This window comes from Esox lucius, chromosome 17 (assembly GCF_011004845.1).
Source record: "Esox lucius isolate fEsoLuc1 chromosome 17, fEsoLuc1.pri, whole genome shotgun sequence".
NCBI lineage: Eukaryota > Metazoa > Chordata > Actinopteri > Esociformes > Esocidae > Esox > Esox lucius.
The window spans coordinates 20,430,673-20,457,549 of record NC_047585.1 but is presented as its reverse complement, the minus strand read 5'-3'; the positions used below and the strand labels follow the sequence as shown (position 1 = coordinate 20,457,549).

The window sequence follows — 26,877 nt, the reverse complement described above, 5'->3', positions numbered from 1 at the left end:
CTTTTGAAAAAATTGAAAACGCATAGTAGTTTCAGGTACAGAAATAAAGAATACAGAGCTTGGTTGACACAAGTAAATAGTCTCTTCTTTTTGTTGAACACAGAGCTGAATACATTAAGAGCAAGGCTTATTCCTGAAGCATGAGAGTCAGAGCACATAACATTGAGGGAGTGAAGAAAACATCTAGGAGAGAACACAGCATCACACTGACAACAAAGAGACAGACAGGGACAGAACGCTAGAGAGACAGAGTAGGAGAGAGAGGGGAGAAAGACAAAAAACCTAGTTTTCAGAATAATTAAACTATATTTTCTTTCATTTTTTTCCATTTGGGGCATGAATATGATCCACATGGTCTAAAATGTCACCGAGAATTTCCCTGCTCTATATGACCCTCAATGTTCCAAGGTTGGCCTAATTCACTGGTCTATTTCCCTGGAATGCAGAAATGAATTTTAACAACTAATAACAGGTAGAGTGTGCGTAGAAATGATAATTAACAAAAACATTTGAATAATTTATTATCTGAAAACTATTGAATTACAGTATTTCCAAAACAAAACCTGTTCTGCAGATTTTGTTGTCTCAAACAAGTGAGCTTGCCAACACTGTTCCATGAAGAATCTGAGCACTTTGGAAATTAAAAGATGGAAATGTTCTACCTTCCTCTAATATGGAAGCCACGTTAACATAAACAATTATCTTCCAGGTTTGACAAATATTGGGTCACGACTGAAACGACCTGCTCCATTTTGGGTGCCGGGCCAAAGCCAATTGAAAACCACTGGCGCAGAGAGAGACAACAAACGCAGAATGGAACTAGCACCTCTGACCAATGTGGGCAACCTCATCACCCAGCAAAAACACAATTATTCTGCGAGCGGCATCAAAGCTCCCATCAGGACAAAACACAGCAGGAGTCCTGACACACCGAATCCCGAACCGCTCTGGGACGTTCCACACATACTCCGACAAACACCAGCACACGGGCGGGGGGAGGACGGGGAGGACGGAGAGAACGGATGGGGGAGAATGGAAGGAACGGCGTGGGGGGAGAGGTCAGACATTATTACTCACCAGCTTTGGGCTCTTCTTCACAGGTGCCACCCCTGGGAAGCAATATCCAGAGAGGAGAAGAAAAAAAGACAGACAGAAATGGTTAACGACACACACACAAACAGTCGACCTTCCCCACAGGTATAAAAAAGGAGTAGACAGAGCGTTGAGGAGACGACGGGACTCTAAACGGGGTGTCCAGGGTTGGAGCGGCGCTAGAAGACAGGTGGGCTCCGAACAGGCACTCCAGCGGCAGAGCGGCGCTGGCCGATTTTCCTCTCCCTCTCTTTTTCTGCCTGGTTCCCTCGCTCCCTCTCATCCACGTTAATGGGGGCAGCGTGATCTATCTGCATTAGCATGGAGGCTGACTGCTGCAGCGGAATAGGGGCCAACCCCAAGGGCTAACCGAGCGTTTCTCTCGCTAGACCCTGCCTCACCCACTGTCAGAAAGAAAGAGAGGGTGTGTGCGTGCGTGTGTGTGTGTGTAAGAGAGATGAAGAGAAAGAGAGAGGAGTAGAAAGACAGAGAGAGAACTCTGAGCTAACTGAGCTACCATACCCATGGAGAAGGAGTCCAAGATACTGAACATTAAATTATAGGCAACCGTCAGTTCTCCTCTTACTGAGACCATCTTCCTGCATCCGTTCAGCACGGCGCGCAGCTGTCGGAGGCTCCAGCATCTAGAGGCAGTCACAACACGCTTCTCCTAGCTCTCTCTCCCCTTCTCCTAGCTCTCTCTCCCCCACTCGCTTTTTTCTTCCACTCCTCCTTTTCACCCTCCCCCTTGCATCACTCTCGCTTTTCCCGCTCACGAACCCACCCTTTCTCTTCTCTTCCCTCCCTCCCTCCCTCAAACCCTCCCTCCCTCCCTCCATCACCCACACACACACACACACACACACACACTCAGCCTTTTCCATCCCTCTAAAATCAGAGGCAGGCTTTGACAGGCAGGTCCTGCATAAATGATATGTTCACACATTAATAATAGTGACTGGCAGGAATATCATTAGAGTGATCAACGCAAACAGAGAGTGCGACGGAAACACAGCCTGGGACCTCGAAGGGCCTCGTCCCCGCGGTCCCTCCGCAAAAGGATGGAAAACAGCCGCGCGACGCCACAGCACCGAGCCTGTGTGTATGCGACGTGCTTCCGCCGCGAACAGATACACGCCCACACGGGTTAAACATATGTGTGCTCCAGCGTGTTAGAGTGGCAGTACACGCAGGCAGGGCTGTGACACAGACACTGTGGAGAACGGGGCCGGTATGGAAGTGTAAATCCTCTGAGGAGATCCATGCTCTCTTCTCTTTCATCACTACTCATCTCAACCAGTCTCTCCCCCCCTCTAATCCCAGTCACTTTTTTCTCTCTCCCCACCTTCTCCCTCCCACTGTTTCAGTGCTGTGATTCTCCCAGCGCACCATAGCCACGCCCTATCCCAATTCCCCTCTGAACCCCAGGTAACCCTGGCCCGGCCTCGGTTTTCTCTTCTCCTCGATGACCCTTTGTGCCGGAATCTTCCGCTGTCCGTTGGTCTGCGCCTTGAACCAGCGCTGGTTTATCTGGTAGGCCATTAAACCTTCATACACCCTGCAGCAGGGCAAGCTCTCCTGTCTTCACCTCCTCATCCCAACCTTCTCATCCTCTCCCAGCCCCTCCTCTCCTGAAGTGTAAAAACGGCAGAGGATTGGGAGGGGGAGCTGTGAGCTTCGACAGACATTGGCCTGGGAATATTGGTCGAATTCACAGACAGCCGTCAGCTAGCCCTGGATGCAGGTCCTAAACAAGTAGTTTGGTTTATTTCACTGTGTGTTTTTGGCACAGGCTGGTGTTACTGACCATTTGCAGAACTCTGGATTAGTCCGTGTTCTTATAAATGCTTACCATCCTTCTCTTAATTACACACAGGGGGACATGCATGGCTGGCTTTCACGGACGGAGCAGGAGAGAGAAAACAGAGCCCTGGCTTCTTCCAAAGGCCCAGTGCAGTCAAAGATGTGATGAAATGTTTTTTTTGTTTTTTACAACCTGTTTGGATAAGGGGGTGTGGGCTCTAGACAGTTCAATCATCAGGTCTGTGCGCTGAAACCTGAATCAGTCTTGAGCATTGAGGGCCTAAGCTGGCTCAGCTATATGTTTAAGAATTATGTTACAAAAAAAAACTAAAAGATTGATTATACATAATATTTTTAGACTGCATGGGGACTCCAATAATTAGCGCACAGCGATGACCAAGATCACCACACCATTCAGTTCAAAGCTGAAAAACAGCGCACCTTCCATTTCAACAACATCATTTAACCTGGTGAAGGCTGTGGTAACTGGTCATTGTTGCGTCCCCTAGTGAGAGAGACACAGCAGGTCAGTCAGAGGGCATCGGTCGTAGTGGCAGCTAAACGGAGGCCATTAGAGAGGAGATTATGACGTCCAGGGAGGCACACCCCCCCCCCCCCCCCACCGCCAACCCGGCTGGGACGGATGGCTTCCGACAGCCCGGCCCATCTGTCACCGCGGCAACAGCAACAGGCGCACAGGGGACTGACAGACGGTCTTTTAGGCAACAGTTGCCTTCGCGTGCCAGCCCAGGCTGCTGCATTAAGTCCAGTAAAGGGTAAGCCGCAGGTCTACTATGTACACTCAGGCCGTCACGGACACGGGCCTTGCACCCATGGGCTTGAACGTGTTGGACCGAAATGTGACATAGGAGACCTTCTGTCTTGTGACATAACACACTGTGCTGGGGTGACCACGCTGTAGCTTATAATATTGAGTAGGATTGACAGTTGGGAGCAGCTCCTTTTGTCCCTCCCGTCTCTGCTGGCATGAAGAGAGAATTGGGGAGGGGAGACTGAAGGTAGACCCACTGCCTTTCACATATACACACACATACACACGTTAATAGACACGCCCCTCACCCATAGAGATCCACCCATAGAGATTCCATGTCAATACACAGTATTGACATGGAAAAAAAGAAAGGTGAGACTGGATGAGACTTTCCAATCGCCTCAAGGAGATATAAGGAGAGGGTTGATGAGAAGCGAGCCAAGGTGAAGGAGATCACCATGTCCCTGTTAGGCCGTTAACTGTGTTTTCTGCACAAAAGACACCCACAGACACAAAGGCAGAATCTGTAGGCGTCGAGTGGCTATTCCTCCATGTTCGCATTCCTGTAGAATTGCTCTGCAAAGCCATTAGCTATTGCTGCCGAATGTGAAGTCAGCGTATTTCAGTGAACGACGCATGAACAGGCGAAGCATCCAGCCCTAATAATAAACGAGCTGTAAATGAATTTATTTTGTTTGTGTGAGTCACTGTTAATCTGGGGTGGTTGTGTTTGGGTCGCCGTGACAGCATCCGCTTTCAGGAAGCGCTGCGCTCCGCTCTGACTTCAGCAGCACATCTACAGCAGGGTGGGGGGTGTCGGAGCCCCCGATGCTGGACAAAAAAACACCAAACACTCTGTACTGTCCGACATGGACATCAGTCTCCTGTCTCAACCTGAGGAGGCGCCTCAGAGAAAAAAAATACTGAAATACTGCCTAGAATTATTCACCTCAGAATTTTCTAATTGGGATAAACAAAACATTCCTAAAACATAGACAAAATAAAAACAGCATCAGCAGATGACATTGGTCGATTTGCTTCAGCCCACCAGCAGAAGCTAACAGTGTATTGGCTGGATGGGTTCCTATTAACGTATGCTTCATCCCCTCTTAATCACCCCTATCAATGTCAGCATGTCCCCTTTACATCCTCAATGACTCTGTCACCTCTGATGGGTAAGAAAGAAGTGGGTTGTTTCGGCGTGGGTCTTTAATTGTTATCTTTCATCTCACCTCTGCGGTGGGTTGAAAAGATAAGCCACAGCACAAGCAGTAAATTGACTTTTGCGTTGTCCGTCATGCCCAGCCTAACAACGCATGCTAACCAGGCCAAAACTCAACTTACGCAATGTGGTTTTACAGTGTTGTATTTGGTCATGAGAGAGGTGCCTCCCTCTGGTACTGCTTTAGTACGCTGAAAAATCTTCTTGTTTCAAATAGTGAAATAATTAATTAAAATATAACCCTAACGATTATGAGTAGTCTTAAAATCCAAGACTGGACTTGTCTGTTAATAAATTTGAGGTCGGGTGGCGTTGCAACTAATTATGCCCATGGGTAGAGGTACCCCATAGACATTCTGACAGAAGTAAATTGGTCAAAGTTAGTACCACTGATCTGGGTTACTAATGAAGGAGATGTTGGGGCTACAGAAAGCCAGCTTAACACTCAGGTATTCTCCTGACACAGGCTCTGCCTTGCCTGCTGATTAACAGATAAACCAGCTGCACCACTTCTCCCATCCCTGTACGCCACTGGCTGACATTAACACTGACATGAACACCCATTCACAGGAAAGCTTCAAGGAAATAAGCGTGGAAGTGTGAGGCTTTCGGGGCTGGAATGAATTATGTCAGCGAATTGGAGTGTCTCACAAGGAAGGCGGAGAAAACGACCACATTAGGCGGCATAATTAGACAAATAGAGGGATGGACACCATAATGGCTGCTTTGATGGATACTACAAATCATGTCCCTGACAAGAAGATGCAGAACAACAAGAGACAGAGACACACATAGCCAGGGCCTTTTGTGTGTCAAATATGCGTGGTTCAAACTGGAGACTAATGCAGTGTCCTCCATCGTCAGGGGGAAAGCTGAGGGCAGGAAGATTCCAGTGGGAATGCAGTGTTGTGCTGTGGAGCCAGTGAGCACACCAGGTAGTGTCAAGTAATTCACTCACAGAGAGGGAGTAGGATGGGACGGTAGCACACACAGAACTAAATGAGCACAGTCTATGCAATAAGATCCCCCCGGGATTGGATGGTATACGCGTGGGCGGGGATCTGTACACTCTGGTAGGGGGATGGGAAGGCAGAAGGGTGAGGGGGCAGATCTCTGCCAATTAGACGTTTCCTCTGGCTCCATGGCAAAGGGCTGTAATTGGCTTGGTGTATTGACTACACTGGAGAGGGGGGGGGCACCCACACACACAACCAAAGAGCTCAGCTCAGACACAACGGTCTGACCGGACAAGCAGGACCACTGTACAGTGGTCAATATGAAATTCCACTGTACAGACCCATGTCTCCGCTCTGCACTTAAGAGCAGCAGTACAATGAGATAAGATGTCATCCCGGTCTTTCATCCATCACACACTGAAGAATGAACCTTTCTTGTGATCTCATCCGTCCCCCTCTCTTCAACCAGTAAGGCTTGGCTAAAACCACATTTTACTTTATTAACAATCCATAAAAAGTGGAGCATTATGGCTGCTGTTTTTAATGGTCTTGTACACAGCCCCTTCAGACAGGATGTGGGAGCAGAGTGTCAAGTCCTTTGTTTCTCATGACTAAGCTTTACAGGACTGATGTTTAGGTTCTTCAGTTTCACAGATTTTGAAAACTCTGTCTCAGTAAAAACACTCCAATGACATGGTTCTTGAGGTACGTCAGGGCTATTTGCGGAGGAGGGTTAAGGATTGTGGGTTTTTGTCTATCTGGGCATTGGGGACACTAACATTCAATCATCACACCTTGTACTCCACATCTTCTCTTCATCTCTTTTGTTAAAATGTTTCCAATCATACACCTTGTCAACAGCCTGGCCTTGAGTTTTCAAAGGAACAGTTAACAGACACACTCATAAGCACACAATTGCGGTAGACAGTCACATCTACATGCATGTCTGTACACGCATATACACTCACCTAAAGGATTATTAGGAACACCTGTTCAATTTCTCATTAATGCAATTATCTAATCAACCGATCACATGGCAGTTGCTTCAATGCATTTAGGGGTGTGGTCCTGGTCAAGACAATCTCCTGAACTCCAAACTGAATGTCAGAATGGGAAAGAAAGGTGATTTAAGCAATTTTGAGCGTGGCATGGTTGTTGGTGCCAGACGGGCCGATCTGAGTATTTCACAATCTGCTGGGATTTTCACGCACAACCATTTCTAGGGTTTACAAAGAATGGTGTGAAAAGGAAAAAACATCCAGTATGCGGCAGTCCTGTGGGCGAAAATGCCTTGTTGATGCTAGAGGTCAGAGGAGAATGGGCCGACTGATTCAAGCTGATAGAAGAGCAACTTTGACTGAAATAACCACTCGTTACAACCGAGGTATGCAGCAAAGCATTTGTGAAGCCACAACACGCACAACCTTGAGGCGGATGGGCCACAACAGCAGAAGACCCCACCGGGTACCACTCATCTCCACTACAAATAGGAAAAAGAGGCTACAATTTGCACGAGCTCACCAAAATTGGACAGTTGAAGACTGGAAGAATGTTGCCTGGTCTGATGAGTCTCGATTTCTGTTGAGACATTCAGTTGGTAGAGTCAGAATTTGGCGTTAACAGAATGAGAACATGGATCCATCATGCCTTGTTACCACTGTGCAGGCTGGTGGTGGTGGTGTAATGGTGTGGGGGATGTTTTCTTGGCACACTTTAGGCCCCTTAGTGCCAATTGGGCATCGTTTAAATGCCACGGCCTACCTGAGCATTGTTTCTGACCATGTCCATCCCTTTATGACCACCATGTACTCATCCTCTGATGGCTACTTCCAGCAGGATAATGCACCATGTCACAAAGCTCGAATCATTTCAAAATGGTTTCTTGAACATGACAATGAGTTCACTGTACTGAAATGGCCCCCACAGTCACCAGATCTCAACCCAATAGAGCATCTTTGGGATGTGGTGGAACGGGAGCTTTGTGCCCTGGATGTGCATCCCACAAATCTCCATCAACTGCAAGATGCTATCCTATCAATATGGGCCAACATTTCTAAAGAATGCTTTCAGCACCTTGTTGAATTAATGCCACGTAGAATTAAGGCAGTTCTGAAGGCGAAAGGGGGTCAAACACAGTATTAGTATGGTGTTCCTAATAATCCTTTAGGTGAGTGTATGCAGGTTAGAAAAAAACTAATGATGGAAGAAATTGGGTCTTTTCTTGTCTTATCTCTGAGTGTTTGTGTGATATGCCTATAAATAAAGTGCTTGAAAGACAGAAGCTAGGCTAGTCAGTATGGAGTCAGAGAAATAGAGAGCAACACTACCAGCTCCACAAGAAGAGCTGCTCCATATTCATGAGAAATCTATTACTTAGTCACAAACTCTAATATTTTCCCCCTTTATTTGTATTTTCCACCAGTAACATTCTTTGAATAATTATCTCTCCATTTAGACACCAAAACGTTTATGCTTTAACCCTGTAACCCAGCCGTATTTCTTACCTTTTTATTTTCCACATCCCATCTTGAATTCTCATCGCCCACTCACCCTTCCAAAAGTGTTCTAAAACATGTTTTTGGAACAACATAAACCCCAACCTTGCTTTTACGTGTTGCATTTTCGCATTTTCTTTAGCAACTTCTGGACTTTTGAAACGTTCTTAGGTTTCACGAAATCCTTAGCACTACAGAGAAAAGGCAATCCGGCCAACTAAAACTACACTGTAGCTTCCGCTTAGCTCCAGGACTTACCTCCACCTCTTTGCACCAGCATGGTGACCTCACTTCCTTTGGGGCACTTGCTGAGCAGGTCCACCACCTGGTTGTGACTCAGGCTCTGGACGTTCCTCTTGTTCACCTCCACGATAATGTCCCCCTCCTTCAGGCCCCTGCAGCGGGGATAGTCCACTATCTGCTTGACCCTCTGTCCCCCGCCCGCCGGGTTGTCGGCGATGGTGAACCCGAAGCCTTTATCCCCCTTCTCCATGTGCACCGTGATCAGCTCCGGCTGCGTTGCTATGGACGACGCCAACGTCACAGAGTCGCTGGGGTAACCATGCAAACCGTTGGACCCCAACTCTGCGGAGGAGGGACTGTGGGGTCGAGACTCCCTGATCCCATTAACCGGCCCGCCGGGCTGGCTGCCGTGGCTGGACGGGGAGTCGTAGCTCTCCTGGCCGTTGACGATGATGGGCTCCTTGTCCACGATCGCCACGGAGGTCACCAGGCTGGTGTTGGGATCGTCCGGGTCAAACGGCAAGGGGTAGCCACGGCACAGCTCTAGGTTGACCATGGAGCCGATGTGGATGGTCTGGAAGATCCTCACAACCTGGGCGTGGGTGTAACCCAGCACACACACGTCATTGACACTCACGATCACGTCACCTGGGGGGAGACGAACGGAGAAGGAAGTGTCGGATAACCAGCTCAATGTCCTAAACAGAAATCAAGGAACGCTTAAACTGTACGTCGTCACTTTACATCAGTACACCAACGGCAGTCAGTGGTCTCCCACGTGGATTCTGAAGAGCGACAGACTTAGTCAGTCAACTAGCCAAGCAACCTTGATTTGTAAGTTGTTTTAGTGAGGGGTTGAATGAAAAGCCAGCACTCTCTCTAAGTCAGTTACTACGTCGCGAACATGACCAGGAAGGACGGAGCGGCGGCCCACCTGTTTCCATCTTGCCGTCCAGAGCGGCGGGTCCGTCCAGAATCAGGCTCTTGATCTGCAGGAACTCATCAGGCTCGTCTCCTCCCACGACAGTGAAGCCAAATCCCCGGTGGCTCTTCTTCAGTTTGGTGTTGATAAAGGTTCCCTTTAGTTCAGCTGGGTTTCTTGTGAAGAAGGGCTTCCCTCCTGAGGAACAGGCACAAACACAGGCATGCAGACACGCGTAAGCCTAAATGACCGTTCGTGTGGTTGAGCTCATGTGCTGTGCTAGCTAGCATTAATCACAATCAGTCCCTCCATTCACGTGAGTGCTCTGAGAGATACGTTAGGGTGATGAGCTTCTTTAATCATAAAGGGACTGATAATGATTAAGACACAAATTAGGTTAAGAGGGATCCCGAGACACAGTCTGGGTGTGCCTGAGAATTGTGGTAATCCTATGGGTAAATCCCCCAGAACAGGTTCTATTTGGAATCTTTGGAGGCTGCTGTTCTCTATGGAGAGCTATACTCTCGGATAAGGGTATTCTGTGGTGGCTGTTACAGCTTTGGATATGGGGAGTCTGATGGCTGTTACTGCATTGGATATGGAAAGTCTGTGGCGGTGTTCAGTGCAAAACTGCACTGAACACCTCTGTACATAGGTCAAAGCTATTGCGGACACTGGTTATTAAACTCATAGCCTTAGTGATATAAAACCCTAGAATGCCAACAAGACAGAACTGAACCAAACACTATCCTACTCTGGTCCAGACGACACATTAGATTGGTAAACTCATACCAGTTTAAACAAATGGACATTACACTAGTGTTATGAACTAAAAACAGCCTGAGTCTGGAGTGTCTAGAAGCCCTGCTGTCCAGAGGACGACAGAGATTTTTTGCAGAGTTTATATGAGAGTTGGAGATATTCAAGAGTTGACTGAAGTGATATATTGTCTGAAGAGGGAAGCTGATAGAATGAAAAGGAAGCTATTAAAGCATTGAAGATGGCCGTGAGGGATTTCAGTGACTAACCAACAACAGATGCTACAGTAGACTAACATGCCAGAGCAGTACAGTTTATGCATGCAATGAAAAATGTATTACCCTAGTGAGACAGACAGTGTCTTTGTGTTTGCCTTGAAATGATTCACAACACAAGACGTTGGCCAACGCAGTTATACTGTGGACTTTGTTTTTCGTACAAGGGATGAATTGGTGTAGGAAATTTAAAGCAGAATTACTTAAAAGCAATAGGCAAGGAGAAAGATTTGAAAAGTAGATTTGTTGGGGTGGAATCTTTAGGTCCTAAGTAGCCTTGAGCAATGAGCTCACAGAGAGATAGAGAAAGAGGACGGAGAGAAAGAGAAAGACAAACAAAGGAGAGTGTGGGATGTGGTGAGGAAACCAGGAACCCATTCATGTTGAAGACAAATATAACAATATCCTTGTGAAGCAAGGACGATGACTGACTTACGTTTGGGCCCGATGAGGGGAGGCAGTGGAGGTCCGGCCTGAGGCTCCCTGTAGGTCTCTTGGTGGTTGGCTGTATAGTTGGCCAGGGGGGCACCAGCCAAGGTGGCGTCCTCTATCCATTCTGGAACAGCAAAGGGCACACTTCCTGTCTCTGTGGTCCGTACAGTTATACTCATCCTTACGATTAGTCACAATGGCGGGTTGACAAACCACTGAACTGCATTGAGCGACACTGGCTGTCCATGAAAGTATAACCATGTAATCCAATCTCTGATAGATCAAAGACACTGTGGAATGTGTCAGAGGCTTACAGATGTATTAATAGTGTCAGAAGCAAGATTCAATCAATGCACGGGTATATGTCTTCAGAGGTATTGAGTGCAAAAACATATTAAGCTGAAAGGAGAAAAGTCAGCTGGCAGATAATCAAGTCTGAAGCACATTTAGTAGAGTCTGCAGAATGGGGACCAATGGGCAGGCCCCTACGGGTGTGACCTGCATGCAGACAGTCTGGGGGACATTTAACTAGAGAAGTCAACCCAGGACACTCAGACGTCAACCATCCGACCTGTTGTCTTGGAGACCAAGACCCGGAGATGAACTACTGTATTATATGGTGATACATTTACATTGCTGTAAAAACATAATAACCGAAAGAAAAGTCACTCTCAAAAATGTGGTTTGGAATCTAAGTGCATCACAGTGTAATTCAGTTTATGGTTGGGCCCAGTTTGTTTTTTTGTGTACTTCGCGATGCACATGATATTTTGCAATGCACATTTGCATAGCAAATTACGTGTGCGGCCGATTGCCAGGAATATGGATTACAGTAACATCCACCGATCAATCTAGATTTTACTTGTGTTTGGGAGTTGACAGGTAGGTTTAGCTAACTTGCTTTCAAACCTGTTGTCAACTCAAACAGGCTAGCTACCCAAGATTCAGACCTGCTAGATACAGTGGTTGGGAGAATGAATACTAGTGATGGGCATTAGTGCTTGGCATTCTGAGTCATTTCGGTAAGTCCGGTCTTCTAGTTCTGACCAGCTGAAGGAGCTGACTGATTTGGCACACCAAAAGCTCTTCATTAGCATTTTTTAAAAAAATAATTAGAGAAAAAAAAGTCACCAATGTAAAGACCAAAACATTTAGTGAAATGCACATTCATAGAATCCTACTGGTCCATATTATTCGCCAATTATTACATTATTTTGCAACTGGACAGATGCAAGTGAAACACTATGATGCACTCTCCCCACTATTTATTGTCTCTGCAGTGCATATATGCCACTATTAATTATTAAAAAGTGTTACAGAAACAAAAAGTAAGGAAATCATGGAGCCAATACAATTCGGTTGCCAGCTTTTACTGAAAAGAGGCTTTTAAAGGAGCTTTCATTGCAAACGAGCCATAAATAATGTCCACCGTTAAGCTGACTGGAAAAATTGTTTTTTGAAAGTTGCAGGTTATGATGGGTTTCATTAAGCACACTAGCTAGCTGCTTGGCTAATATAAGCAGCACAGGCCTTTTCCAACACATATAACTGAATTAGTGGCAAAGACACCCCAAAAAAGCACCAACATAAATTCTCATAAAAAAACAATACTTGAATTCAGTTATGGCTGCAGCATTTGAGAAAGATTGAAAATAAAATAATACATGTTCTGTTGCTCCTTTAATGTATTATTGCCAAACCTAAAAACATACCTAGATTGGTACACTTACATAAGCATTCACATTAGCACAAATCATTTGGAGAGAGTATCAGTGACACTTAAAACATTGTGAAATTAATAAAAAAAACGACCTACTTTCAAGGCCATTAAAATAAATCATAGTTATGCCTTTATGGTTTCTAGATAGCAAATGATAAAAGCAGCAAGCCGAGCCACGCAGCAGGACACAGACAGACAGGCACAATCACAAACATGAAGAAAGAAAGAAATGACGCCCGGCCGGGCTTAGAAACGAACCTCGGATGTAGCGCTCACCTTCTGGTGGCTGCTGTTGCTCGACCTGCTTCCGCCGCTTGGCCTCCAGTATTGGGTTCTCATACTGGGTCTTTCTATTTATGTGACTGAAAGAGGGAGGAAGAGAGGGAGGGATAGCAGGGGATATTAGGAATATGAGGATGGTAGATGGATAGAGAAGGGTCAGATTATGTCAGCAAAAGAAAAGAGAGCGAAACATGTGGATTATGATTAATCCACATTAAATAAATGCAGGTCCAAGGAAAATGAAACAAAGTATAGAAAAAAGCCAAAGAGACCAGGCAAGGGATGGAGGGGGAGGGAGAGAGAGAGATGTTGATTCATAGGTGGTGTAGTGAACACATCACTGAAAAGATTTCTGGTTCTTTGAGTTCGTCAGTCAGGTAAGTAAAGTCTGAAACGGTCAGGGCTCTTGTGAATTACAGGAGAAACAGATAATGAGGCCAAAATGTCAACCGCATCACACAGTCACTGAAAAAACTGCCTTAGGATTGTGCCAATACCACCACGACCACACCAGACTACAACCACAACAGACCATGACCACACCATGACCACAACTAAACCAGACCACAACCTTTGTCTGACCTCAACCACACATCAACCACACCAGACAACAACCACAACAGACCATGACCACACCAGACTACAACCAAAACAGACCATGATCACACCACAACCACACCAAACTACAACCACAACAGATCACAACCACACCACACCATAACCACAACTAAACCAGACCACAACCTTTGCTCGACCTCAACCACACATCAACCACACCAGACAACAACCACAACAGACCATGACCACACCAGACTACAACCACAACAGACCATGATTACACCACAACCACACCAAACTACAACCACAACAGACCACAACCACACCATGACCACAACCACACCACACCATGACCACAACTAAACCAGACAATAACCTTTGCCCGACCTCAACCACACATCAACCACACCAGACAACAACCACAACAGACCATGACCACACCACGACCACACCAGACTACAACCACAACAGACCACAGCATGACCACAACTAAACCAGACCACAACCTTGCCTGACCTCAACCACACCACGATCACAACCACAACCGCACCAGAACACAACCATACCAGAACACCAGAGAACAACCACGCCGACCAAAAGCGCACCACACCAGACCACAACCGCACCTGACCACAACTGCACCCAACCACAACCGCACCAGAACACCAGACCACAACCACGCCCCACCACAAGCGCACCAGACCACAACCGCACCACCACACCAGACCACAATCACCCCAGACCATAACCAGACAACAACCACGCCAGACCATAACCAGACAACAACCACGCCAGACCATAACCAGACAACAACCACGCCGACCATAACCAGACAACAACCACAGCAGACCATAACCAGACAACAACCACAGCAGACCATAACCAGACTGACATGGTGAGGAAATGACACTACAATCTGTACGGAAACACGCTGATCAATGATACAATAAACACAAAGACAAAACAATTCCCGGCCATCCGCCTCTAAGGTATTGCTTTGATCCACATCTAAACATGAATGCACACGCCCAAAGGCTCTCAAACTAGACGAGAAACCATGTTTCCAAATGATCAGGAAAGCAACAACTGGCCTATATTCCCCACAACAGCCCAGACCAAAATAACCGCCGCCTGCTGTACGGCATTTGATGTTGTTTTATAACGCTCCGGGTGGCCGCTCAGTATTAAATGCAGCCTGAACAAACAGTGACGTGAGGTCAGGAGTTTGTCACGACTTACTCCACGTAGTAAACCCCGTAGACTGGATCGTCTATCTTCTCCCAGCCGGGCGGCAGCTCTGCAACGGAGGTGGAGGGAGAGGAGGCAAGGGGAGGTTGTTAGAGGTGTTGAGCAACGAGACAGAAGGTCAGTAAAGACCTGTTCTTAGCACACAGTCAGTCCCTGGGGATTGAACAGAACTACAGAGGCAGTCTGCAGGCTGTCTCCTGGCAGGACACGGCTGACATTTAACACATCAGATAAAGACACTACAGGGGCTACGGCCAATCAGGATCAAAGCCCAAACCATCACGCTGACTGCTGTCCTTCATGCAGGTGCGTATAAAATGGTAGCCAACGTCGTTCATTGTTTAACCCATGTCTTTGTCACATTGGACTGAATATCTTTCTTGCTCGTACTCACTGTGTTCTGGCTAATTAACGATGCAAGAGTCCTTTCTTTTAGACGCGGACCCTTAACACCGAAGCCGAGGGTGAATGACGTACATTGCCTGACAAAACTGCTATTAGTCGCTTGACAACACCGCCAAAAAATCTAAATACCTACGGTAAACCAGAGGTTATTAGATTTAGACATGAATTACTTATCTTTGAAGCAGCTGTGAAGGCTGCTACATTGAAATGATCTCAGTCGGGGAGAGCAGAGATTCAAAAAGCTAAGACAAAGCAATTTAGCTAGCTGCTGTATGAATGGCTAGGGCTATAGAGAAATGTCAGGTAGCAAAGTGATTGGTTCCTAACAGATGTTCCACGTGTGACTCCTGCGCTGCAAATTTGTCCGTGTGTCATTAGCCTACAATACATCACCCTAATTTCTTACCAGCTGTGTAAGCTCATTTTCCCCATTAGGGTTAAATGGTGTCATGTTCGTAACATTCAGCTTTCTTTTTTCTGATGTTCTCAAGGGAACATGAAATGTTGAGCGAGTAGCACATCAGTGTAAAATCTAATAACAGTTTGTTTTCTTACACCAGGGGGTCTGTATTCCTAAATACCAGGGTGCTAGAGGGGTCATGTCACCGCTGTCCTTGCAAATACTGAGCGGATATATCGGGATGAATCCGTAGCAAACAGAGATTCCTATCTTCACGTTCCTCATCCGACCCCCACGCACACACCAACCAAAACGGGAATTCAGCTGACTGGTTGCCTATTAAACTGTTTGCATCTCATTGTGTCTTCCTGATTTGATTTCTGCTGAATGAGGGACTGCATTCCAGGGCCATTTATCTGCTGTCCTGTACAGAACTGGAGTAATTAGCTTTTGAATTTTTTTACATATTATAGGATGTCTGAATGGATATGTATCGACAGTGTTCATCCTGTCTATGAAGAGATCAGGCTGCTCCTGTCCTGGATGCTGGAACATGAAGGAGACCATCTTAGAGGCCAAACACCAATCTTGGATCATCTCCCCCTCACTTAGAAATGCAAGCTGGGACATTAGCTAATAACAAACTGTTTTGTTTTTGCCTCCCATTTCAAGCTGGATGTGTAATATGTTGTTTATATGGGCATAATACGTAAGTAGAAAGATAGGAATTCCAAGGTTGAAATTGATTGGTTTTAATGAGATGGCATGCATATGGGCGCACACAAATTCAAACACAGATGACCTTTCACCCCTAACTTCTGCACTGAAGCAGAATAGTGGGTAGTAGGTATCATCCCTGAGCCATGGCTGTTTAAATCCACCCACTGGCTCCAGAGACTAGAGCTCCAGAAGATGTTGGTGGGCACCGTGCTCTCTGCTAGGCCAGCTTTAATATGATCACCAGCAGATCAAATGAAGGGGCTTGACAGTGAGAGGTCCATTTGAATGAGAGGTCCGTTAAGGAATGATCAGGCCGACGTGCCTCTCCTGAACGGTTAGCTCTTTATTACTACGTGCCGGCTGGCCCGAGAACAAGGGTTAACCCTTCACGGAGCACCCACTCTGCAGACACAGGCCTGCACAGACCGCAGCTGAGCTGGTATAAAGGGTTTGATTTCATGTCCCACCCTCCAAGCAGAGATGCAGTAATCAAACGCGAACACTGTCACAGATAACACAGAGCGGGAGACACAGGTGGGGGGGGGCTACCTTGCTCATTGTCCAGCTCTTCCGTGTGTACTCCTTCTACTCCAGGGGAAAGCCAGAAGACCAGGAGACAGTGGAGGGCCATGGGTTGTGGAAGAACATAGAATGGAGAGAGCAGAGGAGCAGCCGAGGTTAGCAATTGATGAGTGGCAACATTTGCTCCAGGATCCCAGGAATCATGACTGCTGTAGACTAAATGGTTTGTATGATTTGATACTTTACTAAGGCCACACTAAACTCTCTACATGCTTCATAACAATATAGTTTGTATATTAGCCACAGTCTGTTCCATAATCTCAAATGCAAAGATCATGCTGTTTCTCTACAGTGCTTTCTACTTCACCACTGGGTGACGCTGTTTCATACTCAGCCTGCCAGCTCAAAAACTGGGAGATGCGGCATTCTCCATTATCATTAACAAACCAAATGAATGCATATTGAAAGAATGGCGTCACAACATCCCTGAAATAATGTTCTAGACATTTGTAATAATCAATGCCACTGCACACTCAAGCAGTTGTAGAGACTTGTGGTACCCCAATGCCCTACTGAGGAAATGTTTCTCATTTATTTTGGCAGACGTCCTGTACATCAAAATACTGACCATCTGAGGTAGGAGTGGGTGAAAACAGCTGCCACTAAATATGAATACTAACTGAAGTTACAGCAGCTTTACAACAGTTATTAAAACCTAACAAAAGGTTTTCAGAAAATGAGCAGAGACTGTTGTCCAAGCTTCAAGAGGAATTGGGCAGATGCACTCCAGTAAGGGCGGGATGAGCAAGATGCCAGAGGGGGTAGAATGAAGAGCTTGGTAGGAATCAACACAGTTTCCTGTGTTACAAACAGAGCAGACTAAGTTCTCCAGACACTTTACAAAAATGTCATGGTTTAGAAGGAGTGCAAGGAATATATGTCCTTCACAGAATGACAAAAACCTCAGAGTATGCACCAATATTTCACCGTAGGATCTGACTAGCGTGCACTTTCCACCTCCTTTCCTAGGATCTGCCCTTTCAGCTTCACTACTCTCCCATTAGAAACAACAACAGTTTGTGAGCTATCTTGTTTTAGTTGTAAACATCTTCGGTCTCTAGTCAAACTATGATGGCTCAAGTGTGCCATCTGCAGGCCACTCATGAAACAGCATGAACTGACAATAGCATGATCGGGTTCTGCACAACTTCCTTAACAATCAACAAAAGAGTCATGGAGAGACAAACAAGAAAACGCCTACACCCTGTTAAAGGGGCACACACACAGCCGGTGATGGACATACCATCGTCTTCACATTCTTCCAGGGGTTTTGGAGGTTTGTCCAGGCACCGGGGGTCGATCCAGGAAGTAGTCTTTGTGTTGTGGCTGTAGAGAAACACACGGGACAGAGTCAGTCTGACAGTCCTGACTGAGACATCACCATACACTCTAGTCACAACCACAACAGACAACAGAAAATAAAACAATGGGGACCTTTTGTCATGGACTAATCCACACTCAAGGACACGCAGTCTCTCTTCACACACACAGCCACACCCACATTGTTAACACAGGTCACTTTCCAACAGTTACATTCTGTTTCCTTGCGTGGACTCTTTTTGTCCCAGGGTGTCCCAGGGTACGTACTCTATGAAGTACACCTCTCCGTTCTCGGTGTAGGCCATCTCCCAGCTGTCAGGTAGAGGTCCAAGGGGATCCTCTTCCGTGGGAGGATGGCTGAGGGGTGTGTGTATCTGCTGAGAGCCGTCCGTGGTGGACGACCGGGCGCTGTTCACACTGTAGGACGGGGCGCTGTCACGCAGGGCGTAGGGGTGCACGGCTGGGTGCTCGTCGGGTTCACTTGAGTCTCCTGTGGAGGAGCGGGGGACCGAGGAGGAGCGGGGGACCGAGGAGGAGCGGGGGAACCGTGGAGGAAGGGGAAGGTTAGTTATGTGCAGAGAACATGGTCATGTAAAATGCAAATGCACGCATATACAGACCACACACACACACACACACATAAGCCAAAGCACATAAAATACTTTAGTTTGGGGGTGTCATCTGTCCAAACCCCACGGGATATGAGGCCTAGTGGTTTGGCAAACACTAGTGCTAGTGCTGTGTCTGAACGAGGTCCCTGATCTGACCTTAGGAGGGGAGAGTGATGATTAGATTAGTGCCCCTCCCCCTCTTGTCCTGTTCTCTATGAGGTCACCAGATCCTGTTCACACATTAACACCCCTGACATATGGCTACGCTGCCTCTCCCTCAACACTAGGACCACATATCCACTCTAGATCTTCAATCAAAACCACAAGAATACAAATAGGTGTAGAAGATGATGTCACTTATGCTGAAGAGTAATGGTCATGTCATCAAAACATAGAATCATAAAATTAGACAGGAGACTGGAACCCATAAGAGAACAGCAACATTCTTACAGTCAAAACGAACAATCTAAATGACTATTACGGAACACTGTAAACGAAAAGACATTAAAACAACCCAATAAGGAAACAAACATGCAGACAAACTCAAGAAAACACAAGCACATACATGCTATGTTAAACAGCACATGTAAAATCCAGTTCTATCCCTGACCATTATCAAACAGACCGCTGTAGAGAAGTTAATACTTGTTTCAAACAAGGAATCTGCACATTCTGCTTCCACCCACATCGCAGCCAGATGGCACTATTTTTTCCAATCTCAAAAAGGCTGTGGCGGATGCAGACTGAACAACTAACCGCACAAAGGACCACTTGTGTCCTGTATCCCTGCCCCATTGCCCAGCAGTTTAAACCCTGTTCCTTCTCTCGCATTCCTCCTCAGGCACTCCTTTCTCTCTTTCCACACGCTCTTACCTGTAAAGCTACTGCTCATCTCCGGGAGTTCCTCGTCCTCCTCCAGGTCTGCAGGCACTATTCCAGCATTTTGCATCTCATTGTAGGACTTGCTGCGTCGGGGAGTGGAGTGCTGGGAGCCCGGGAGGCTGTCTTGCAAAGCATCACTCGTAATCACTTCCCCACTAGGGGGTTGGCTCTGCGGCTTGGGTGTTCCATAATAGTTACCTTGGCAACAGGGGGATATTAGCATGTTTAGGAGAAAAAAAGCAGAAAGGGGAAGAGATGGGGGGGGTGGGGGGAGTCTATTTGTATGCAGATGAGGGGGCTGAGAAGGCACGACCAGAAAGTTTGTCTGGGGCTTTCTGGTCTGGTCCATTCTATTGGTGGAAGTGAGGAGGCTGTTTTCTAAGGGAGAGGGGAGCAGGCCCATTGTCTAGGCCCACTGACCAAGTTACAGTATGGAGACAGAACAGCCACTTCACTAAATGTGCATGTAAATGAATGGTGTTCATGACATGTTTAATGATCCATTGTTGTTGATTGTGATTCTTTGGAATTTGGGCAAAAAAAAAGACAGAAACCTTCCCGTCTCTCACCATTTCACAACCCCTTTTACACAAAATTTGATGCTAGAGTGACGACAACTATATCCTACTGTATAGGAATGGGCGTATGCATACAGTTGCAAAAGGACCCTAATAAATGCAGAAGGCCTGTTTAAAAAACACCTAGTCCACTCCACTCACCTCCAGAGATATACAGACCAATTCACCCACATATTGTAAACAGTGGATAGTAAGTAAATCACTTGATAGAAGTGATGACATGGGTGCTTCTGTTTACCTCTGTGGTGGTTCCCAAATGAGAGACCATAATGTCCACAGACCATGAGGACACTGAGCAAATTAGCATGGCTGTTACCTTCATATGTTCCTATTTCCAGAAGGGTTCCACTCTGTTCCAGCGCCAGGAAATCCTTCACAGGCAGGAAGTTGTAATCTACTCCAGGGACCTCTCCGTCACGCGGGGGGCGGGTTGTACCTAAGAAACCAATCAGAACAAGGGACTGGTCAGTCAACAAGAAAGATTACACCTTGCAGGGCTCGAAGTCGTCAATAACACAGCTGGATGCGTGAGGGGAGCCTTACTGCTCTAAAGGCTCTCACCTGCGTGCCACATGGTAATCACTCTGACAGTTTGCCAGTCAGTGTTAAACTCTGTGATGAGTTGGTGACTAGATTATATAACAGAAACATGTTAATGGACGACAGGATGGTCAGATTAAACTCACACACCAATCTCTGCGGTATACCATATGGAACCTTTTAAAAAATGATCATCCTGTTTACCTACAACTCAGTACATTTTGACGACCCAAGGACAGTGATTGGGGTTAAATTAAATAAAAAAAACAACATTTACTATATGGCCAAATGTTGTGTGGACACCCCTAATAATTATTGAGTTCAGGTATTCAGCCACATCCATTGCTCACAGGCGGATAAAATCTAGCACATAGCAAGGAAATATCCATAAACAAAAATTGGCAGTACAATGGTTCATACTGAAGAGTTCAGTGACTTTAAATGTGGCACTGGCATAGGATGTCACTAGTCAGTTCCTGAAATATTTGCCCTACTAGATCTGCCCCAGTCAACTTTAAGTGCTATAATTGTGAAGTGGAAGAGTCTAGGAGCAACACCAGCCCAGCCACAAAGTGTTAGCCCACGCAAACTCACAGATCGGGGCCGCCGAGTGCTGTAGCGTGTAGAGAATAATAATCGCCTATCATCTGTTGCATCACTCACCACAGAGTTACAAACTGCCCCTGGAAACAACATCAGCACAATAACTGTGCGTTGGGAGCTTCACAAAATGGGTTTCCATGGATGAGCAGGTGTATAAAAGCCTCACATTAATATGCGCAATGCCAAGTGTTGGCTGGAGTGGTTTAAAGAACGCTACAGAACACTGGACTCTGGAGCAATGGAAACGTGTTCTCTGGAGTGATGAATCTCGCTTTACTATCTGTCAATCTGACGGACAAATCTGGGTGGATGGTTCTGGATGTGGTGGATGCCAGACCATTGTCCCTCCTCCAAAAAACTTTACAGTAGGTACTATTCATTTCTGGTAGGTAGCATTCTCCTGGCATCCACCACATGCAGAACACGTTTCCATTGCTCCAGAGTCCAGTGGCGGCGTTCTTCACTATCTGGAAATCTGATGGACAAATCTACCGGAAATGCATAGTGCCTACTGTAAAGTTAGTTGGAGGAGGGACAATGGTCTGGGGCTGTGTTTCAGGATTTGGGCTACGCCCCTTAGTTCCAGTGAAGGGTCATGTTAGTGCTACAGGACACAAAAACATTTTAGACAATTGGGTGCTTCCAGCTTTCTGACACAACAGTTTGGGGAAGACCCTTTCCTGTTCCAGAATGACTGTGCCCCTGTGCACAAAGTGGGGTCCATAAAGACATGGTTCGACAAGGTTTGTGTAGGAACTCGAGGGGCCTGCACAGAGTCCTGACCTCAACCCCACTGAACACCTTTGGGATGAATTGGAACGGCAATTACGAGTTAGGCCTTCTCGTCCAACATCAGCGACTGACCCTATATCTTGTGGAAAGCCTTCCCAGAAGAGCCTTCCTCATACAGGTTCGATGGTCAGTTGTCCACATACTTTTGGCCATTTAGTCTACAATACTACTGCTGTATGTGTTGTTTTTGCCTCAATCGCAAGCCTGTTCAAAATGTCACTACAAAGTTATGAAGTTCTGCAGGATTGCAAAACTGCATGAGAATCTAGTCCCCAATTGTTACATGCGGCAAACTGGCCAGGCTCTTGAAGAGCTTTTGAATGTATGGTCAACTAACAGTTAACCCACCATTTTGAATTCCAGTGTTCTCTCTGCAGTTTCAGAGCTGGCCATGGGTGCACCTCAGCTTCGAACAACAAAAAGTATTGTTTGGCTTTATGCTGGACCGTGTAAGCGGATCCGACTAAGAAGAGCAAATGTCTCTTACTTTCTTACTGACTGACTGATTCACTACCCCTTGTTAAATAGCATAGTGGTTAGAGACACGGACTTGTAAACTATAGGTCCCGAGTTTGTATCTCTTCGCAGGCAAAGCGAAGTACGCATTGTGAATTATTCCGTATTGATGATAACTTCGCTGGCTAAACCTGAAACTGTATACGGTTATATTGTGACGTTTTCTGGCATGGAAAAGTTCATCTTCAGTCTCGCTAGCAATTGCTCAATTCTTATGATTATTCCTAGGAAGTTAGTAGACACTAGTAAACATATTACTGGCTAATAAGCTGTTAAAATGGCCAGTGGCAAAAGCAATACAGTTCATAGACGCTATTTGTGGTGGAGGTAAACTTAATAAGAAACATTAGTCAGTTTAACACAATCCTCAATGGAGTCTAGCGACTGCTGAAACGTGTATTGCTGTGGCGTAGTGGTTAAAGACAGTGCTTCTCATGTGGAATACCAAAGTTTGAATCTGTTGAGAGCAACGACATTTATAAATTATTCCTGGTAGATTCCACGATTCTCTCGTCTTTTCACTTGATTAAAAGGTTAGTTATTGTTGCCTTTATTGATAGTTATTGTTTAAACATCATTCACCAATGACAGACAAAGGTATTTTGTTTTGCCATGAAAGAAAAAAAATACGTTCTTATGCCATGAAATAGCTTTGGCAGACTCGCTAGCAATTGCTAAATTCCAGTAAGTTAGTTGATATCAGTAAAGCTTATTACTGGCTACTGGCTACAAATGCCTAAACCTCTGGCTGCATCTATAGGAGTTCCTCAAAGTTCAATTATTGGGCAGAATATTCTTGATTTATAACAATAATGTTGTACTTGCTGCTGACAACATTCCCCTTAATTCCAAACCCACTATCCTGTATAAAACAGGCCCCTCACTGAACAGTACTGACTACCCTACAACACATCACAAGTTACGTCCATCACAGCATTTTTGACAACGTCCATCACAGCATCTTTGACCCTCACATTCTCCTTAATATCCAAAAAAATTACAAATGCAGGCTTTCAGTCGGGAAAAAAGCAAAACCCTAACTTTAGACTCCATAACTCCATTGACTTCCGTTATCTTCAGACAAACAGAAAAGTGAGAAGGTAAAGAGATCAAATGTGGGTCAAACTAAGGTCAAAGAGATCATGATTAAAATTATGATTAACAATCTGGGTATAGACCATAGACTGTAAAAAAAATGGACGACGCCCTTTCGCTCTTTTCCATTGGTGAAAAATGAAGCCGCCAGTGTCTCGATACGGCGCTGACATCTTGGACTTGCGTCTGCGCAGATAGCGATCTTGGGACCAGTTCTGCGCAGTAGTTATGCGCAGTAGCGAGCAGGAAGTAAAGCCGTAAAGCCGCGAAATCAACGGCCCCACCCCTGTGCCCCGCCCTCACTCTCCCTCGCAGAATGCGCAAACCGTAATCAATCGCAAGTCCAAGTACAGTACAACCTTTGCTTGTTAAACCTAGACGATATGTTATAGCCTAACTTACATCATGTTTAACCTTAATTTAGAATAGGCCTAATACAAAAATAATTGGTAACTTCTAGCTAACGATCACCTGCTAGCTATTAACGAGGCTTGTTGTCTTTTAGCAAACGTTAGCTAGCCCATTACATTACTTACCGAAAAAAATTCAAAGATCGATTGGAAATGCCAGATCGGTTAGCACAATGTACTGCAGAACAACCCATTATGTCCGTGTGAAATTATATCAATTATAGAAATTTAGAGATTAAATGTAAAGCTCCAATCTCCTCAGTCCTCCGAAGGAGGATGGCGCTTCAGTGGCTCCTTGGCTCAGATAGCTGTCAATCAAAGCTGTGAATCACGACGTCACACCACCGTTTTTAGAGCATTAAATAACTAACTAAAAACCAACTTATTTTAAAAACAAACTCTTGAATGTACATTAGCGTGATACAAACTACAGTAAATGACAGAAACCAGCTTCGGAAAAAAGATAATTGAAGGGTAATTTAATTGTTTAGTTGGTCTCGCGTCCCATTGAATAACATGGGGAGGGCGGGGTTTATGACCTATACTGGGACCACTCACCAGGGGGCGATCGAGACGTTTTGGCTTCACTTTTCAGGGCTTGTGCGGCACGCTTGGTATAGACGGTCATGAGGCAGGTTAGTTTTGCACTACTGATGATGTGCTGTGTCAACAGCAATCCTAAAAGTAATCAACTTTGATTGTCTGCCAAACATCCTCACCTTGAATGGGTGGAAATTAGAGTATGGTAATTGCTGGAAATACCTAAGACCTAATCCCAAACCCATCTGATCCACCTGAGTGTGTGAGTAATGAGTGAGAACCCATTGTTAAATAGTGTAGTGGTTAGAGACGCGGACTGCCATGTAGGTGGCCGGTGTTCAATCCTCGCCATACACAAAACAAATTAAGCATTAGGATTTGTTCAGACAAAGTTTGCTGGCTAAAAGGATCAGTATCCATGTTATTGTAAGTCTAAAATAAAACAGTTTATGGTTATATTGCGATGGACGTGGATATTTGAAGTGTGCATCAGTCAAAACACCTTTGACGAAAAGGTCAGTTAGCGTCACCTATATTGATAGTTATTGTATGAATGTAATTCACAAATTAAAGAAAAACTAACGTTTGTTGTGCCATGAAATGAAATAGCTTTGGCAGTGTATCGTTCATCTTGAGTCTCGCTAGCAATTGCTCAATTCTTATGATTATTCCAAGTAGTAAGTAGGCTATTTCAGGCTAATAAGCTGTTCAAATGGCCAGTGGCAAAAGCCATACAGTTCATAGATGCTATTTGTGGTGGAATTTAACTTGTGAGTCAGTTTAACACAATGCTTAATTGTGTCTAGCTAAATATTCAAACTCGGCGTGATGTTAATGAGTGACAAAATGATCTAATGTCGAGACGCAATTATATGACAAGGTAGTATTTCCCAATCAGTCCCAATACTGCCATACTAGTTTACTATATACAAAACAGTACGTACTTCACCATCATCCGAAGTACATACTTGTAGTACGTAGAATGCAATTTGAGATTCAGCCAATGTTTTCGATTTACATAATAGTCCACATAGTGTAGCGGGTGGCTATTCAGCTGTCATTGTTTTCTAAAGAAACAAACCAGCCATGGAGTGATTGGAGTCATTGTTTTCATTACTGCACAGGTATTAGCTAACTATCTAGAGAAATATATTTCTAATTTAACGTGTTGAATGTAGTGTAGAGACCCTGTTGTACCTGTTGTTGGTTTGGATGTTAGCTAATGTAGGAAACAAGTATCAAGATCCATTGATCGACTAATTGGTTTAACAATGCAGAAGTAAACAGACACCACAGCTCTACACAAGTATCACGTGCAACAACACCCGCTGTTTAAATAGTGTAATGGTTTAAGACTCAGTCAGGGGTATCAACATTCATCCCTTCTAAACATGAGAACAGCCTCCTATCCTAAAACTGCTCATTGCCACAGTGTGCTGAATATGGCAAAAACAGTGCAGGGAGCCAGGAGATAGGGAGAAGCTGCTCACCAACTCAAAAAAACCGCTGTGATAAAAGTTGGATGGTTATGCAAAGAACATGTAGAAGGTTTTGGAAAACTCTTCATTTTATGGTGAGGATGATACTGCATTGTTTGGATCATCTTCAGGCATATGTAATAAATAAGCATTGTATAATGTATTTTTAAACTAAAATTGTAAGACAGTCCCAGGCAAGTTTCAGGTTAAAATTTTAAGATTAGATTTAAAAAATAAATAAATAATGGAATCCCCTCTATCTAGTACATAGCATGTTGGCACAGTAATGTTGTGAGTAGTATCTCCCCAAGTCCATTCGTAATTTAATAAATAAGCTATATCCAAAAACCATTCTTCAGAGAAAATGATGTCCACCACTTTGATCCAATAGTGTGATATTTAAATGGCTCGGCTGTGAAGTGGTGGGCCGCACAAGCTCACAGAATGGGACCCTTGAGTGCAGAAGCATGTAAAGCTTGCCTGTCCTCACTTGCAACACTCACTCAATCCAATGGACAAATCTGGGTTTGGTGGATGCCAGGAGAATGCTAACTGCTCCAATCAATAGTGCCAACTGTTGGTGGTGGAGAAGGAATAGTATGGGTCAGTTTTTCCTTGTTTGACCT

At 45.4% G+C, this 26,877-nt stretch overlaps 1 protein-coding gene across 7 annotated transcripts in view; it reads right to left on the bottom strand.

Moving 5' to 3' along the window:
• Window positions 1–26,877, bottom strand: part of magi1b (membrane associated guanylate kinase, WW and PDZ domain containing 1b) — a 130,238-nt gene that overhangs the window by 21,074 nt on the left and 82,287 nt on the right. For 6 of the 7 annotated variants that reach the window (XM_010881723.5, XM_010881722.5, XM_010881726.5 and 3 more), the window contains exons 3-13: window positions 20,594–20,713; window positions 19,691–19,897; window positions 18,474–18,696; window positions 18,130–18,212; window positions 16,854–16,889; window positions 14,771–14,828; window positions 12,950–13,053; window positions 10,976–11,095; window positions 9,518–9,703; window positions 8,599–9,231; window positions 1,078–1,109 (exon numbers count right to left, since the gene is read on the bottom strand). In XM_010881723.5, the coding sequence (XP_010880025.4) occupies window positions 1,078–1,109; window positions 8,599–9,231; window positions 9,518–9,703; window positions 10,976–11,095; window positions 12,950–13,053; window positions 14,771–14,828; window positions 16,854–16,889; window positions 18,130–18,212; window positions 18,474–18,696; window positions 19,691–19,897; window positions 20,594–20,713 (1,802 nt within the window). The remainder of the gene's footprint in view (window positions 1–1,077; window positions 1,110–8,598; window positions 9,232–9,517; window positions 9,704–10,975; window positions 11,096–12,949; window positions 13,054–14,770; window positions 14,829–16,853; window positions 16,890–18,129; window positions 18,213–18,473; window positions 18,697–19,690; window positions 19,898–20,593; window positions 20,714–26,877) is intronic. The other variant, XM_010881725.5, reaches the window with a different exon arrangement.